The 20,032-nt window shown below is 35.4% G+C and overlaps 1 protein-coding gene across 3 annotated transcripts in view; it reads right to left on the bottom strand.

The window, feature by feature from the left end:
- The window catches only part of LOC106877345 (sodium-dependent noradrenaline transporter), a 179,796-nt gene that overhangs the window by 24,286 nt on the left and 135,478 nt on the right, over positions 1–20,032 (bottom strand). For all 3 annotated transcript variants that reach the window (XM_089357130.1, XM_089357129.1, XM_089357131.1), the window contains exons 3-7: positions 16,171–16,302; positions 8,774–9,014; positions 4,659–4,797; positions 2,554–2,688; positions 2,165–2,268 (exon numbers count right to left, since the gene is read on the bottom strand). In XM_089357130.1, the coding sequence (XP_089213256.1) occupies positions 2,165–2,268; positions 2,554–2,688; positions 4,659–4,797; positions 8,774–9,014; positions 16,171–16,302 (751 nt within the window). The remainder of the gene's footprint in view (positions 1–2,164; positions 2,269–2,553; positions 2,689–4,658; positions 4,798–8,773; positions 9,015–16,170; positions 16,303–20,032) is intronic.

Genomic DNA, 20,032 nt, shown 5'->3' on the forward strand with positions numbered 1-20,032 from the left:
CAATACTGGGATCTCGGCCATGATGATATCTTCCAACGAGTCCTAGGTACTGAGAGGCCGACGGTCGGTCAACCCCGACGATACCTCAGACGTAACCAGAAACTCATATGGTGTGAATTACATCATGAAAAGTTTTGGTTAGTTACTACCGGATAGCGACAACCTTCTGAAATGAAACCGAATCACGACAGAACATACATCCCTGAACGACACATCAGTGAACGACACGTCCGTGAACGACACGTCCGTGAACGACACATCCGTGCAAACGGTGGTATTGTGTGTGTGTAAGAGTGTTTATGTGTGTGTTTGTGTATACTCATGTTGTTCGATTGGGTTAATTTAGTTTTGTTCTATTTGTTGTAGAGTGTCTCCTGCCTACTTTTGTGCATGTAGATCACATCACGTGATTTATTTCCCCCTCCCAATCTATTTACTGGTGTTCGTTCTTTGTAAGCATTTGGAATTCACTTCCGAGAGATTATCGTCATCGGAGAGCTAGAATGCTATAAACTACAAATAAACTTGCAGGATAATTTTCCCCCTTTTTTTCTCTTATGTCCGTCGACTTCGATCCAACGAATACTCGACACACCAGCTCCTACTTATACGCAAATCTCACATCTTATTACTCCTGAAAATTTAATTTCCCAACATATATATACGCAGAATCTGCTGCCCCGGAAACAATCTTTATTCAAACTTCATTATAGAATGTGATATCTTCTCTGTTCATATCTAAGTTCCACTCTTCCACCATTTATTTTGTTGTTGGCACTCCGTCGCTTACGATGTCAAGGGTTCCAGTTGATCCGATCAACGGAACAGCCTGCTCGTGAAATTAACGTGCAAGTGGCTGAGCATTCCACAGACGTAGTTCTCGGGGATATTCAGCGTGACACAGTGTGACAAGGCTGATCCTTTGAATTACAGGCACAACAGAAACAGGAAGTAAGAGTGAGAGAAAGTTGTGGTGGAAGAGTACAGCAGGGTTCGCCACCATCCCCTGCCGGAGCCTCGTGGAGCTTTAGGTGTTTTCGCTCAATAAACACTCACAACGCCCGGTCTGAGAATCGAAACCGCGATCCTATGACCGCGAGTCCGCTGCCCTAACCACTGGGCCATTGCGCCTCCACCCACTATTTATAGGTATCCTTTAAATGTCAGTAATAAAGGCTACCAATTATTCCATCTCAATGTTGCTCTCTGTCACTCCTCAAAATACGTCAAGCAATTTTCTCTACCGCTCTCCAAACTCCTCGAACCCCCAACAACGATTTGGCAATATCTCTTCACACATCAAGGACATGTATCTGTCCTCGCTTTTCGAATGTTTAGCAAAATTGGTGACTGGACATCTGCAGCACTTCTGGAAACATTTGGTAGAGTGTTATCTGACGTTTACTGTTAGGAGCAGACTGATGGTGCCTCTAGGACCATAGTATTTGTAAGGAAAGCTTGGTATTTCTAACACTGCATATATATTATATGCGTGTTCATGTGTGGTTGGGTGTACGCGTGCGTGTGCGTGATTGAATCATTGCTCCTTTGAAATTTATCTAGCCTTTTTCTCTTCAGAATTCAAGCGAGTTACTAACAGAGACAAAACTCTTTTGTTTAAGCGAAGACATCCCTTTATGTATGTATGTATGTATGTATGTATGTATGTATGTATGTATGTATGTATGTATGTATGTATGTATGTATGTATGTATGTGTGTGTGTGTGTGTATGTGTGTATGTACGTACGTATGCATGTTCGTACTATGTATGTATTTATGTATGTATTTATGTATGTATGTGTGTATGTACATATGTGTGTATGTGTGTATGCATGCATGCACGCGTGTATGTATGTATGTATGCATGCATGCACGTATGTATTTATGCATGTATGTATGTATGTATGTATGTATGTATTATTTACGCATGCATGTATGTATGCATTTATGTATGTACGTATGAATGCATGTTGCAAAACAATAGACAATTACAACATAATATACTTTATGAACAAATAGTTTGAGCTTAAAATCTATTTCGATCGATTTGTTGGAAAATTGTTTGATAACGAAGCTTGCAGTAAACTGATGCTTATTTAATTTAATTTAATTTAATTTATTTATGCATTTATTTTATTTTATTTTATTGTTTTTGGTATTACCTGTAGCAGTTGTGTTTGAACTTATTATAGCTGGCATATGCAATATGCACTCCAAAACCAGCTCCAACCGAAAAATAAATTTGAACTGCAGCGTCAATCCACACCTGAAAAGATAAAAATGAAAATTTTAAACGTTGGAGTTGATTGGATGAAGAGAGATACTATCGAAGCGTGTCTTTTATTTCAAAATATGCTTAGTAATTTAAATTCCAAAAAAAAACAAAAAAAACTGAAGAAACGTGGAAACGCTTAGTATCGTAATTGAACGAAGAACAAACGTGATAATTTGTGAAGCCTTCAGTAACTCAAGACTGAAGTGTCCAGAGATTAAAAGTGATACAGAATTGAAGTTTAGTGTTAGTGTTTATTAAAAGGAGACAAATACACACCTGGAGGTCTCCTAATCTACTGGTGTTCGGTGTAATGAAATAACGAACACCTTTTGCAGCTCCAGGTAACATAACTCCACGGATGAGTAAAATAGCCAAAACTATATATGGCAACGTTGCAGTGATATATACGACCTGTGAAGAAATTAAAAGAGCGGTATCATTTACAACATCAGATAAAAACAACATTGATCTCAACTAGAACAATGAGAAAAACAATAATCTGGTTATAGTCTGCGGGCATAATGAGGCATCGTTTTGAAGGGTTTTAGCCGAACAAATCGGCCCCATTACTTGTTTGCTTTGAAGTCCGGTGCTTATTCTAACGGTCTTTTTGCCCAAATGCTAAGTTACTGAGGACACAAACAAATAAACACTGGCTTTAGAGCGTGGGGTGTCATACACAGACACACACATCGGCAGCTTGCTTACCAGCCATATGGTTCCGGGTTCAGTCCCACGGCGTGGCACCTTGGGCAAGTGTCTTCTACTATAGCCTCGGGCCGACCAAAGCCTTGTGAGTGGACTCGGTAGACGGAAACTGAAAGAAACCTGTCGTATATATATATATATATATATATATATATATATATATATATATATATATATATATCTGTGTGTATGTGTTTATGTGTGTTTCCCCCACCCAACATCGCTTGACAACCAATGCTGGTGTGTTTACGTCCCCGTAACTTAGCGGTTTGACAAAAGGACCGATAGAATAAGTACTAGGCTTAAAAAGAATGAGTCCTGGGGTCAATTAGCTCGACTAAAGGTGGTGCTGAAGCATGGCCGCAGTCAAATGACAGAAACAACTAAAAGAATATAGATATACATATATAGATATAGATATATATTGGACAAAGAATGACCATGGAGTTGCACCTAGAAAGTTACCTTCTGAGGCACAACTCCGGGCAAGGTTGTTTATGGAAGACCAGCAGTCACCCATGCATACCAGCCTTCCCTATCTAGGCCACCGATTTATCCAATGGGAATTTAAAGGCCGATAAAACTGGCCGAAACTTCGAAGTCACTATCAACAACATTCATGTATAAGAATAATAAATCAGTTCTCTACAAAAGTATAGCGTACCCATGAGATTAAACGTAAAATTGTTTTTATTATAAATAAACATAAAAACATTCATATATATATATATATATATATATATATATATATATATATATATATATATATAACTGTTATCTTTCCCTTGTTTCACTCATTAGACTGCGACGATACTGGAGCACCGCGTTGAAAAATTTTATTGAAGTGAATCGATCATAATATTTACATTTGTTAAAGCCTTGTACTTATTTTATCTACATCTTCTGCCGAACCGTTAAGTTACAAGGAAATAAAAACACCAGCACTAGTTGTCAAGCGGTGGTGGTGGACAAAGGCACAGACACAGACACAGACACACACACACACACACACACACACACACACACACACACACACACACACACAGGGGTAAGTCAATGACATAGATCTCAGTTCTCGACTGGTACTTATCTTATCGACCCCAAAAGGAAGAAAAGTAAAGTCACCCTCGGTGGAATAATCAACATCATAATATTGTTTCAATATTATTTCGATGTGCGCAGGCATAGCTGTGTGGTTAAGAAGCTAGTTTAAAAGCAACGTACTATGGGCTGCGCAGCACCTCGGGTAAGTGTCTTTTACTATAGTCCCAGGCCTATCAATGCATTGTGAGTGAATTTGGTAGACGTAAACTGAATGGAAACCCGTCGTATATGCATTCATATATATTCCTTGTACCACATGGATGAATTAGAGCAGAACTTAACATTTAAAAAAATTCAACCATGTTATTACAAATAATTTTTTACATTCGACCTCTACATTAGATTTGCCTATTGCGAGGAGATTTTGAATTGTGGGACAAGAGGATTTCAGCTGTTTTACACATAGAAAACAGGCATGACACGAGTATAAATGCTAGAAGCAAACTTACGGCTGTTTCAAATACTACATTTCTTTTAACGCGACGTCTCTTCCACTTGACCATTGCAATTCATCTTCGTCGAAAGAAATGAAACTATTTCAACGACAGCACAACAAATATATAACTTACCTTTCCTGAGCTTTTAACACCTTTCCATAAACTGAAGTAGAGTATAATAAACGTGGAGAGTGTACAGAGGGCTAACTGCCATTTTATGTATCCTAGATCATCGATACCGGAACTGTGATGAAGACTGAGTGTTTCACGTCTGTCGAATAGGTAATGGAGAAAAGAAAATAATACGCATATATATATATATATATATATATATATATATATATATACACAAACACACACACACACATACACACACACACACACACACACACACACATACACACATATATGTGTATGTGTGTATGTGTGTGAGTGTGCATTCAAAGTGCAATGGTAAGGGCGTTCATTCATTTATATCTGATTGCGTGTATGCGTGTAAAATATATAAAGTTTCTCCTATCGACACAATAAGCATTTTTATGTAAATATACAAAAGGGTGATAATATAGCATACATACATCAACAAAAGTGAAGCCACAAAGTTGGTTAGCCACATATGGGATTTGGAAACTAACTGCACACTACATGCAATCAAGTGGTGAATAGTAAAGAAATCCATTCCATATTTAAACGGATTTAAAATATGCAACTTATACATAGCTGAATGGTTGCACATCCGTTTTAGATCCCAAAATTTCACCACACCACTTAATTCTAGATCTAGAATTTTCAACAAATGCAAGCATATGAACAAATTTCTTTTGGTGAACTGGAGGACACTAGCCTTTCCGGATCGAGCAGCTGCCTTGCACATTCGACCCCGCTCTGCTGAATTATTCTATAAACAACTAGTTTAATAATGACGTTTACAGTCAAAAGGGATGCAAGTCTAATTTTCTTTTCTTTTCTTTTTCCGTTTTTATTCACACTTATACTTTTTGCACCAACTTTCCTCTCGTTTTGTCTGGTTTATCCTCGTGATTTGTTATGAATCGAGGTTCTGATTTTTAAATAGAACAAACGGTATACTTAGAGCCTGGAGATTACTCAGAGACACAAAGTATGTTGTAGAAATTTACTTAGCCTCGTGTCTCTATAGCTAGGACGTATTAGTAGGTTTTATCTTTATACAATGTACATTAAATGATATCTATCGCTCACTTGGTGGAATAACTTGGTCTTACCTTAATGGAACAGTGAACTATGTGTGAGTGAGTGAGTGTGTATGTGTGTGTGCGTGTGCGTGTGTGTGTGTTTCTGTGTGGTAAACAAAGAGGAGATTCAGGAAATCCAGGAGAATATTTCAATTAGTGCGCCATGCAAAATCCAAGCAGACAGGATGTTTAATAAGGGGGAAAAAATATCCAACAGATCCAAATTAATCCACTCAAACTGAAAATCTAGAAAATATTCATCAGTCTCAGAATATGGAATAAAACAAACAAAGGAATAAAGATATAGATATCACATTTATTAATCAGTTAAGATCATTTCAATAACCGGTGGAATTGTTACATCAATCAACTTGCGGGATTATACATGCACAAAGATTATGTATGTCCGTATGATATTTAAAGACAGTCCCTATCAGTCATGGTCACACGACTGTTAAGCAGAAATACTTTTGTACATAGATAGATAGAGTTATAAATACTGTTAGTGGGAGCGGGACTTTGAATATCATAAGCTTTGCAGCAACTAGGTTGGTTTATCTATAGAGGTGCATAAAATAAAAGAATTAAAAAGACATAAAGCAGCCTGAACCCCGATATAAGATTTATTGTAATGTCAAAGTCACAAGTGCAAGCATATGAAAGAACGAAGTTTATAGTGAATCATCTGAGAAGGTTTTTTTCTATACATACCCTGTGAGCTATGTAACTATTGAGATCACTGGAAGAAATGTTTAACTCAATTACACAGATCCCCTTAACAGCTGTCTCTTTCAATGCATAAAGAAATATATGGATTCCTATTCCTAACTACTGGTTGTATGTTGTCACCTTAATTTGCATTACAAATACGTACTCTCTCTCTCTCTCTCTCTCTCTCTCTCTCTCTCTCTATCTCTCTCTCTCTCTCTCTCTCTCTCTCCCTCTCTCACACACATAATGAATGCATGTATCTATGTTTTATTACTCAGCGTGTATCTGTCTGAATACCAACTCAGTGAAAAGAGATATATACCATGCAAATGAAAGGAACCTCTGCCGAATGTGTGGGAAGAGGGTCGAAAGTGTGACTCACATTGTTAGTGCTTGTGAAAGTCTTGCACAGAAAAAGTACAAGCGCAGGCACGACAAGGTAGCGCAGAACTTTTACTGGCTATTATGCCGTAAGCATGGATACAAGGCAACGAGTGCTTGGTATCAACATAAACCAGAAAAGATGAAATAATAGATGAAAAGTAATAGATGAAAAGGGGAAGGTAAAAATCCTCTAGGACTTTGACTCCCAGATAGACAAGGTGTTAGAGCACCGAAGGCTGGACATAGTAACCTTTAAGGGAGACAAACAAGGGTGTCTAATAACTGACGTGGCAGTGCCAAGAAATCTACATATTATCGTGAAAGAAAGAGAAAAGATCGATAAATATGAAGACCTGAGACTTGAGATCACCAAGATGTGGCAGCCACGAGAGTCAAATATGAAGGTTGTCCCTACTGTCATCGGAGCATTGGGTTCAATACTACACAATCTGATAAAACATCTGGAAACTTTAGAAATACCCTACAATCTAGACGTATAACAAAAATCGGCATTACTTGGAACTGGACGCATATTGCGTAAAGTACTACTGTCTGTCTAAGATCCGTATTGTGACTTGACAAACAGTACAAACGCCGGTAGACACAATATCTTCAATCAACAACCTCACGATATTGGATACTGTGCGACGACTTTAAAAATAATAATAATAATAATAATAATAATAATAATAATAATAATAATAATAATAATAATAATGATAATAATAATAATAATCCTTTCTACTACTGGCGCAAGGCTTGAAATTTTAATAATAATAATAATAATAATAATAATAATAATAATAATAATAATAATAAAAGTAATAATAATAATAATAATCCTTTCTACTACTGGCGCAAGGCTTGAAATTTTAATAATAATAATAAAAATAATAATAATAATAATAATAATAATAATATTGATAATAACTTATTGTTATTATTGTTATTATTTATACTCTAGCAAATTCCGCCAAGGTCGTCTTTGCCTTTCATTCTTTCGGGGTCGATAAATTAAGCACCAGCAACACACTGGGGTCAATGTAATCGACTAGTCTCCTTCCCCAAAAATTTCAGGCCTTGTGTCTATAGTAGAAAGGATCATTTCCACTCTAGGCACAAGGCCTTGAAAATTTTGGGGAAGGGAACTAGTCAGTCACATCGACCCCAGCGCGTAACTGGTACTTATTTCATCGACAACCGAAAGGATGAAAGGCAAAGTCGACCTCGACGGAATTTGAACTTGGAACGTAGCAGCAAGCGAAATACTACTAAGCAGTTCGCCTGACGTGCTAACGATTCTGCCAGGTCGCCGCCTTAATAATAATAATAATAATAATAATAATAATAATAATAATAATAATAATAATAATAATAATAATAATAATAATAATAATAATGGTGATGATGATGATGATGATGATGATGATGATGATGATGATGATGATGATGATGATGATGATGATGATAAAGTCTGTCAATGCTAATAAACCAAATATTGCCGTAAAAAGACCAAAACAATAAAGTCTGTTTATTGATTGGCGTGGGCATACCGTGTGATCATAATATGCGGGCAAAAGAATTTGATAAGCTCAGAAAATATAAAGATTTGTTGATTGCAATCGAAAACATGTGGCATCTCAAGACGATTACAATACCAGTGATTGCAGGAGCACTTGGAATGATCAAAAATGCAGCTGAAAATTATTTGAGAATGATCCCTGACTTATCATCCAAGCAGGTCTTTCTCTGTTCTTTTTTCCATTGTATGATTTGTTTGCCTCCCTGGCATGGCTAAAATCATCAGGAAAGTATTAGATAGTTGAAAAGAGCAGACATCATAAGACTGTAACAGGCCTGCCATGTATGCAAGACCTCAGGAATTCCAACCAAGCCTGAATTAAAAAGAATAACAATTAATAACAATAAGTTACTTACTCAAAGAACTCTGTTGTCGAAGACACCGAGGTGTTGGGGTTATAGGTAACATTCTCTGGTGGGGCGGTATCATTGAACCAGTCCAGTTGCCAGCAATCTTTTGTATTCCATTCATTATTGCATGTCATCCATGGTAACGACGCAGAGAATGAATTAAACAAGTAGAAAAAACTCCACCCAATAACAATATTGTAATAAAACGCTACTATATACGACATGAAACATGAAGCATAACCAACACCTGGAAAAAGAAAAACAGGAAACACAAAAAAGCGTGCGTGGCGAGAAAAAATAAACGATATTTTTTGTTGTAATAAATGTAACATTATTTTTGTTGTAAAGAATTCTTAATAATAACGATTTGTTTGTAAAGTCAAATAAATTTTAATATAAAAACCTTTTGTAAAAGAAAATTTGGAACAGTGAATGGTAAATCTAGTCTGATGAAAGAAAAGCTGGCCTGTGTCGGAAAGAACCTACAAAATCAAACAAAATGATATTCTTTTCTACTCTAGGCACAAGGCCCGAAATTTTGAGGGAGGGGCCAGTCGATTACATGGACCCAAGTGCGCATCTAGTACTTAATTTATCGACCCCGAAAGGCATTGTCGACCTCGGTGAAATTCGAACTCAGAACGTAAAGACAGACGAAATACCGCTAAGCATTTCGTATGGTATGCTAACGTTTCTTATTTCTTTATTGCCCACAAGGGGCTAAACATAGAGGGGACAAACAAAGGTATTAAGTCGATTACATCGACCCCAGTGCATAAGTGGTACTTAATTTATCGACTCCTAAAAGATGAAAGGCAAAGTCGATCTCGGCGGAATTTGAACTCAGAACGTAACGGCAAACGAAATACCGTTAAGCATTCCGCCCGGCCTGCTAACGTTTCTGCCAGCTCGCCGCCTCCGAGCAAAATGATATTAATGTCTGTAGTCCAAGCTATTAATTGGCAGAATCGGACGGAAATACCTTTCATTATTTGTTCCACCTAAGGCAGCGAGCTGGCAGAACTGTTAGCATGCTTAGTGGTATTTCGTCTGTGTGACACCGGCTGAAATGCTTAGCGGTGTTGTGTCTGTGTGAGTTGGGATCATTATTGCGGAAGTGCGTTAATTAGTAAGCGTAATTTCTGTTAATTGTTTCTGTTTTGTCACCAGTTAAAATTTACCTGTTGCTGTGACTGTTTTAATTTGTTTAACAGTTTTCATTTGAAAACTATTGTGTGTTTCCCCTGTGGGGGGAAACATAAATTGTTGGCAAGATGCCAAGAAGTTTATCTTCATATGAGAATGGTTCAACCGATGTAAAGGCGAGAAGGATTGAAAAACTGTTGTTCGATGATTCGTCTGATAATGATTTTCCACCACTACCGAAGGATACCGATACAGAAAGTGAATTTGCACCACTATCGGAGGTTACCGATACAGAAAGCGAATTTCCACCACTACCGAAAGCTTTCGGACAAATGTGAAAATTACGAACTATATGAAATGGACAGTAAGACGTTTAAAATTTTATCTATTGACTATAGGAAGTCAGTTTCGGGAATGAGAAAGGATTTTATCCCATCTATTTTTCAAGACCTGCCACCTCCAACCCTATGTCAAGAAAAGGTGGAGGGCCCCCCCTCCACAAGACACCCCAGAATAGTAGGTAAGTGATGTCTATTCACATTGATCGTATAAATGTTCGTGGCCTGATGTCTAGTTGGAAGCAAGGACGTTTCCTAAATGATATCACGTCAAGAAAATTGGATGTGATTGTTGCAACGGAAACCCGAGTAAAGGGGCCAAGAGATCTGTCCCCCCACCCCTGAACGGCTATGAGAAATACGTTTCTCCGAGTCGGGTGGGAGGTGGGGTGGGGTGTTGGTCTTACTAAAAAGAAACCGGGTAACCGAGAAAAAAGTAGTTTTTTTTTCTGATCCAGAAGGCAGGCTGGTTGTTCTCGACCTGATATTCAGTTGTGGCAAGATAATCAGGCTAGTTGCTATTTATGCACCCAACATTATGGGCTCGCAAAGTGAATATTTTCGTGACCTGGGCAAGTTTCTGGCCACGTCGCATTCGTTAGTATTGTTAGGAGACTTTAACACAATATGTGGGGCACACAAAGATTGTGTTGGCTCGAACACGAACAGAAAATGTAACCCAGGTTTACGGGATCTGCTATGTCGCTTTCAGCTAGCAGATCCATATAGGTTGGAACACCCGAACACTCCACAGTGGACATGGTCAAATAGTGACGGGTCTTCCAGAACATATCTAGATAGGATTTTAATTAGAGAAACAGATAAGTCTATAGCTAAGTGTCCACAGTTTTTTCTAGTCAGCTACAGTGACCACAAGATGGTTACCTGTAAACTGACAATAGATAAGTTACATAGTTAGGGAACTGGCTACTGGAAACTCAATACGTCCCTTTTGACGATTGAGGAATACAGAAAGCGGATCAAGATGTTAGTACAGAGGGCATTGACAGGTCCATCATTAATAACAAATGGTGGTACGCCCTAAAAAGAGCCATCAAATATGAATCTATTATTATAGGAGATGGTTTAGTTAAGGAACTAGAAGAAACCCGGAGGACTGATAATGCGGACCAAGTGAAGGTGAAAAGACTGGAGTTAAACCAGCATCTTGAAACCCAACACATGGGAAGTATTGCCAGAGTTAAGTTACGTGCGATGGGAAGTGAAGGAATCAAGGCCGCTGGATGGGCCCGAGTGGTGGAAGCTCGGCAAGGAAATAGTTCCACTATACGGTCTTTGACGAATCATAATGGCGTCTTGGTAAACGAACCCGAGAAAATGTGTGAGGCCTTTCGGAAGTACTTCGCCCTGCTGTTTGGGGGTGACAGCGGTCCTGATGGCGGGAGAGCCCTCGAGGACTTTCTTGCGAAGGATTTGAATGCCGGATACTCAGAAACGTAAGTGGCACGTCAAGGAAACTAACTGGTATATGTAGGCAATTCACAGAATTGTTCAAGAGTTAAGTGTATTTAATAATCTCCCGATTCGCAATTTTTTGCTGAATAACCTTCACGGATTTATATACAGTACATTAGCTCATTCCCTCCAAATCGACATTGCCTGTATAGGTGCACGGTGTGCCACACGTTAAATGTTAAAGTAATCGTAGAGTAACGTGAAATGAATGATTTTGCTCAAGAATACAACGAACCGCCTGGTTAAGTTAGCTAACCATAAATGCCTTTCATCCTTTCGGGGTCGATGAAATAAGTACCAGTTACGCGCTGGGGTCGATGTGATTGACTAGTTCCCTTCCCCATTTGCTGACAGTACCTCTCTACCGTAATGGTTTCACCTGGATCTAAAAAACTGTGATGGATGAGACCGGCCGCAGACCACCAAACAGTCACCATGACCTTCTTTTGGTGCAACTTTGGCTTCGGGAAGTGCCGTGGAGATTCGTCGGCGTCCATCCACAGAGCTGAGCGACGCCAGTTGTCGCAAAGAATCCACTTTTCATCGCAAGTCACAATCCGCTCGAGAACGGGTCGTTCTTGTTGCATAAAAGAAAGGAAGACGACACTTCAAAACGGCGTTTTTTTTTTATTGTCGTTCAATTCGTGCGGCATCCATTTCTCAAGTATTTTTGTTTTTCCAATCTCTTTCAAGTGATTGAAAATTGTCTTATACGTTACGTCTAATTCAGAAGCAAGTTCTCGAACAGTTGTGCGTGGATTGGCTTCCACTAAGGCTCTTAGTTGATCGTTGTCAACATCCGATGGCCGACCACTACGCTTACATCTTCAAGACTCTCGTCACCGCTACGAAATTTCTTGAACCACCATTGTGCTGTACGTTCATTAGTGGTTCCTGGGCCAAATGTATCGTTGATATCGCGAACTTTTTCAGCAGCTTTTCGGCCTAGCTCGAACTGGAACAAGAAAATTGTGCAAATTTGCTTTTTGTCCATGTAGTATTCAACGTTTCGGAAAAAATGGCCTAATAATTCAAGAAGAAAAAGAGTAACACGATTAGATATCTCGAAAGACGGGCTTTAAAATGATATATAAAGTCAAAATAATTTAACGAAAATTAATTTGAAAATACATCATTTAAAGCCAAAATTAAAAATTCCGCAAGAACTTTCTTGACAACCTATTATTAGCCATTGATCTAATGCCTTTTCTTCACCGCACAATTAATTAATTCTAATTATATTTCTACTTATTAAGAAGTCATAGTGATAACATACTTCTGGTGTCTATATTAAAAAGCATTAGACGTTTTGAGGATTTTGTATGTCTGTAGATGATAATAATGATGATGATAATAATAATAAAAATAAAAATATATACATATATATATATATATATATATATATATATATATATATATATATATATATATATATATATATATATATATATATATATATATATATATATATATATATATATATATATATATATGTATGTATGTATATATATATGCTGACTGTAAAAATGGTGGTTATGATAGGTGATAACATATCTTGAACTCTACTTCCTGTGGACAGACCGTATGTGTTTACGAGTTTCTATTCCCACGGCTGGTTATGTATAATATATACATAAATCTTCTACATGCTTATTTTGGATTGTTGTATTCAAGCAAAATATATTTAATCGCGTACCATACGAAACACTAAAAAGTGTACGCTAAAAAGAAATTGTCCAAAGAATTAAATTTTATCCCAGTGCTACCCAACCTTTTCACAGTGGTTCCCAACAGTGGTTCCCAACCCTTTTATGTAAATGAGTTTTCCCACGGCCCCCTTTTAATATGTTTATCCTTATGTATATATATATATATATATATATATATATATATATATATATATATATATATATATATATATATATAAATTCAAAAAGGGATAAAACTCTTTTACAAGAATTTTATCAAGAAGCCAGTGTGTAAAAAAATTCATAAGGGAAATTTCTATTCCCAAGAATATAATTATTCGTTTATATTTATATAAAGGGCATTATTACAGAAAAATAATAACGCCACACAGTGGACTTCTCAAAATAACCACATTTAGTACCTAATGCGAGGAAAAACAACCAACAGAAGACGACCAACTTTCTTTTAAATAAACTTAACTTTTTTGAGAAGTCCACTGTGTGGTGTTATTATTTTTCTGTAATAATGCCCTTTATATAAATATATATATATATATATATATATATATATGATATTTTGAATTTAGTTCACGGACCCCCAGTACTACCTTTGCGGACCCTAGGTTGGGAACCCCTGCTTTGTCTTTTTTTTTTAAAGTACGTTTGAACTATTTTACGCTTTCTCATCAAATCAAGAAAATCCATCTAATCACTGAGCAAAGCCAAACATATGTTTACACGTACGTGAGTACGTATATGAAATGAAATCCCCACTTAACACTTACCAGCCTCCCCTCTCCAAGCCACCTGTGTTATCCAAGGGTAAGGCAAAGGGGCCGATACAACTTGGCACCAGTGACGTCACAACTCATTTCTACTGTTGAGTGAACTGGAGCAAAGTGGAATAAAGTGTCTTGCTCAAGAACACAACACATGGCCCGGTCTGGGAATCGAACTCACTACCTCATTATTGTGAGTCCGATGCTCCAGCCACCGAGCCATGCGCCTGAATTTTCAGGTGGTGCTCATTATCTTAAGAGAACATAAACAATACCTGTGTATTTCGCTCGGTTCGTCACGTGATTTCGATTTATTCATTCCCGCTCCTGTTGTTCTCTTTCTGCCAGGGCATTGTACGCATTCATTTTCTCATGGCGACATATTTCACACGGCCCTCTCTGGTCTGTTGCTATTTATTTTCTTGTTCCTGGTTACCTTCACAACTTCGTCCTGTGTTTCCTTCATCTTGGCCTTACGAGCTAATTTTTAGTTTACTTTTGTAAGTTGTTATCGTTCTGTGTTGACACCAAAATTCGGGAGCATTGAAGCGAATGCGCATTTCCGCTATATTCCATTACTTGTTTCAGTCATTTGAATGTGGCCATGCTGGGGTACCGTCTTAAATGGTTTTACTAGAACAAATCAGCCCCAAAACTCATTTCTTTTAAGCCTAATACGTATTACTTAGGACGGACTTTTTTTTATCGAACTGCTAAGTTACAGGGGCATAAAAACATTAACACCGATTGTCAAGCGGTGTAGAAGAACAAACAAAGAGACAGACACACACACACACACACACACACACACACACACACACACATATCTATCTATCTATCTATATATATATATATATATATACACACGCACACACGACGAGCTTCTTTTCAGTTTCCGTCTACCGAGTCCACTCATAAGTCTTTGGTCAACCCGGAGCTATAATAGAAAACACGTGCTGAAGATTTCACGCAGTGGGATTGAACTGGAACCATGTGGTTAGGAAGCAGGATTTCTACCACACAGCCACGCCTACAAATATCCACCCTATATATATATATATGTGTGTATATATATATATATATATATATATATATATATATATATATATATATATATATATATATATATATATATATATATATATATATATATATTTAGTTGTTGTTGTTGGCACTCTGTCGCTTACGACGTCTGCGGCTTCCATACTCGCCGCGGTGATCTCCTATCCGCCTCGCCGGCGATTGCACAACCTATCATACTTCCCAGATCCAGAGACAACCCAGGGTAATATGGATCACAGACTCAGGAATGTAGGAGCACCATGATCTCAAGTGCAAGCAAAAGAAGCTCAGAATGTTCAATGCCATTTCCTGCATATCTGGTTTTATATCGGAGTAACCTTCTCTTAAAGACATGCTCTAATAAAAGCTAAGGAGTATCTCACTCCCAGTGGTCTATCTCTTCGAAAGATATTAGTTTACTCAAAGCAGCCATCCTCAAGACGGCTTCAGAACTTTGTGCATGCGTTCCTTACTATGTCCCCGGGAAGATATTTTAACACCTCCTTGATCATGGCCACCACCTCGGCCTTGGTGTTGCAGACAAAGTAATTGGTATGTTTTTCAGCCACGCCTCACACATAGTATGATCCATGGGATTACAATCGGGGGAGTTAGGAGGCCAGAAATTAGGGCTGGTGAAGTCCTAGAAATTCTCCACATACACTTCTGACTTTTTCCGATGGAATCAACGAAGGCTTAAATAAATAAATTTTTAAAAACCGCGATAGGTGAACCGCGATATAGGGAGGGATTAGTGTATTATATATCATATATATATATATATATATATATATTCTTACATTAAAAATATCACATGTATTATTTATATATAACAGTCTGTTTATATTCTCTCGTGTGTGTAAAGTTAATGAACTAACACCTCAGCGGAATCTGAAAGAAGCTGTGATACGTACCTTTAAATAAAGGCACCATTCTCCATACTGTGATTGGTCCCTGCCTGTGAAATTGCCCGAGGACCAGTTCCATGAAGAATAAAGGTAAGGCCAATAGTAGAAGTACAGAGAAGTATGGTATGAGAAAGGCACCTGTGAAGATTAAGATTGAGAATTGCATGTAAGAGCATAGATACAACAACAGTAGTTTATTACAAATTTATTCGGTCTGAAGTAAAAAAGAAAAAGCAACATTTCCGTGTTAAATAAATAAATAAATAAATAAATAAATAATAATAATAATAATAATAATAATAATAATCATAATAATAATAAAAGATGGGCTACAGCAAATATTCTGCTCAATACCATAGATTTGCTTGTCAGTTGCTTGACCTTAACCAGTTGAGCATGTCCCTTGGTGGCTGACGATATGTGCATCTCTGATCACGAGCAGAAGTAGTGGGGAAGCATCATAGCCATGTGTTGAGAGGAATTCTTTGGGGTTTGAATAATTCACCTTTGGAAACATGGGTGCTTTGTTCAACATCCTTAAACAAACTTTATTCAGGGATCTTTTGAGCGGGATGGGCTACTCGACCTGAAGAAAATTCTAACTGGACCCCACCTGCAAGGTCATGTGCTGTTTATCTTGATATGAGATCACCATGTCGCGCACATATGGTTGTGATGCATGTGCCTGGTGTACTCTTATCAGACGGGTAGTCATGATGGGTGTATTGGGCTTCGTATATTTTATCCCAGTGTCACTTTGATGGCATGCACTGCTCTCTCACTCAATAATAATAATAATAATAATAATAATAATAATAATGATAAACAGAAATTAACTACCCATCATAATCTTTGCCCCCATCGGATAGTCTAATCATTCGCTACCCAAGTCAACACACATCACATCAAAAGGCCTTCCCATAAGTCTTATTGTACTTCAAGTCAGAAAACGGAAGGAACTGCAACAGTTTTTCCATTGACGTTTCTTGAAAAACTTGCTTCAGCTCTGATCGCTCTGAGACATCTAAGAATTTTTTCTTCATACCCCTCACACAACCAAAGACCACAAGAAACACTCAAATTTTTAAGTGGTTGGCATGCAGTGGTTGACCAGCAGTTGCTGTAACAACTTATAATAATAATTACCTACTGCAATGCCGAGAAGATGATTGCCGACAACGTAGATGTGGCTTTCGTAAATTACGAAACCTGATGGAATATATTATATAACGTACAGTAATAAACATATTATGATAATTATGTCGGTGTAAACGAAAAATACCAGCCGAAAATGTATTAGAAACAGAAAAACTTATTACATCGAGTGAAAAAAAAAAGCTTGTGGATGAAATACATTCAGTTGCCCTTTCTTATGATGATAATGATGGAGGACCATTACGATGAGGCTGGTAGTGTTGAATGTGCCGATGGTCCAGGTGAAGTGCAAAGTGTAGTTCCTGTTGTGTTAGATCGATTGTCAAAATTTTCGCATGGATAACCTAATAATATCGCCTCAGTGAGAATCAAAGTTTATTTTCAGAAATGTTAAGTCAACACAAGTCACAGGTCTTTAAAACACAGTCTCGTTGGATGTAATTTCATTCGTCTGTTTGCCATGTATTCATAAACTTTTTCTGCGTAGTCAGTTCACATCATTTGAATTTTAAATCAAGCGGTGTTCTTTCATTTATATCTGACACAGAGTTCACGTGAAGAAAAACGTGCACAGAAAGTTTCTAATTCGTCAACTATTTCCCAACACGAATGTTGTTTATAACCGCTACGATTACTGCGCATTGTAACTAATATGCATATTCATATATCTGCATGTGTATGTATGTATGTATATGCATTTATCTAGCTATCGTTATATCCTCATATATACATATACGACGGACTTCTTTCAATTTCTGTCTACCAAATCCACTTACACGGCTTTGGTCGGCCCGAAGCTATAGTAGAAGACACTTGCCCAAGTTTTCCACGAAGTGGGACTGAACCCGGAACCATGTGGTCGGTAAGCTAGCCAATTACCACACAGTCACTCCTGCGCCTATATATATATATATATATATATATATATATATATATATATATATATATATATATATATATATATATATATATATATATATATATATATATATATATATAAATATATATATATATATATAAATATATATATATATATATAAATATATATATATATATAAATATATATATATATATAAATATATATATATATATATATATATATATATATATATATATATATATGTATATATATATATATGTATATATATATATATGTATATATATATATATATGTATATATATATATATATGTATATATATATATATATGTATATATATATATGTATATATATATGTATATATATATATATGTATATATATATATATATATATGTATATATATATATGTATATATATATATATGTATGTATATATATGTATATATATATATATATATATATATGTATATATATATATATATATATATATATGTATATATATATATATATATATATATATATGTATATATATATATATATATGTATATATATATATATATATGTATATATATATATATATGTATATATATATATATATGTATATATATATATATGTATATATATATATATATATATGTATATATATATATATGTATATATATATATATATATATGTATATATATATATATGTATATATATATATATATATGTATATATATATATATATATGTATATATATATATATATATATATATATATATGTATATATATATATATATGTATATATATATATATATGTATATGTATATATATATATATATATATATGTATATATATATATATATATGTATATATATATATATATATATGTATATGTATATATATATATATATATGTATATATATATATGTATATATGTATATATATATATATATGTATATATATATATATATGTATATATATATATATATATATATATATGTATATATATATATGTATATATATATATATATGTATATATATATATATATATATATGTATATATATATGTATATATATATATGTATATATATATATATATATATATATATGTATATATATATATATATGTATGTATATATATATATATATGTATATATATATATATGTATATATATATATATATGTATATATATATATATATATATGTATATATATATATATATATATGTATATATATATATATATGTATATATATATATATATATATATGTATATATATATATATATATATATATGTATATATATATATATATATATATATATATATATATGTATATATATATATGTATATATGTATATATATATATATATATATATATATATATATATATATATATATATATATATATATATATATATATTACAAATCTGTGAGCAGGATATTATTAGACCGATAAAGGACTAAAGTTTGTAATTCGTCAGGTCACATTTTGTTCTGCCTATGGGAGGGGGAGATAAAACTCTGCATTTCGGTCAAGATTAAATTTTTATGTCTTTTAGAGTTACACGTCAGATTTCAACACACACACACACACACACACACACACACACACACACACACACACACACACACACACACACATCAGCAACCTCGCTTGCAATCCTGCTCAGGGCAGTGAAAGCATCTACAGAATTGATTTGCTCTTGACTGATCTGAAAAAAGATCAGCGCATGTAATTTGTGAAACGTAACTCTTGCTGTATCAGCTGGGTGAAATGCCGCCTTTCACTCAGTCAATTAACATCCCTCTGCCGCAGCATGTATTGCTTACATCTGAAACCGACCAGTGTAT

The sequence above is a fragment of the Octopus bimaculoides genome, chromosome 9, assembly GCF_046866305.1.
Source record: "Octopus bimaculoides isolate indiv1 chromosome 9, ASM4686630v1, whole genome shotgun sequence".
NCBI classification, from domain to species: Eukaryota; Metazoa; Mollusca; class Cephalopoda; order Octopoda; family Octopodidae; genus Octopus; species Octopus bimaculoides.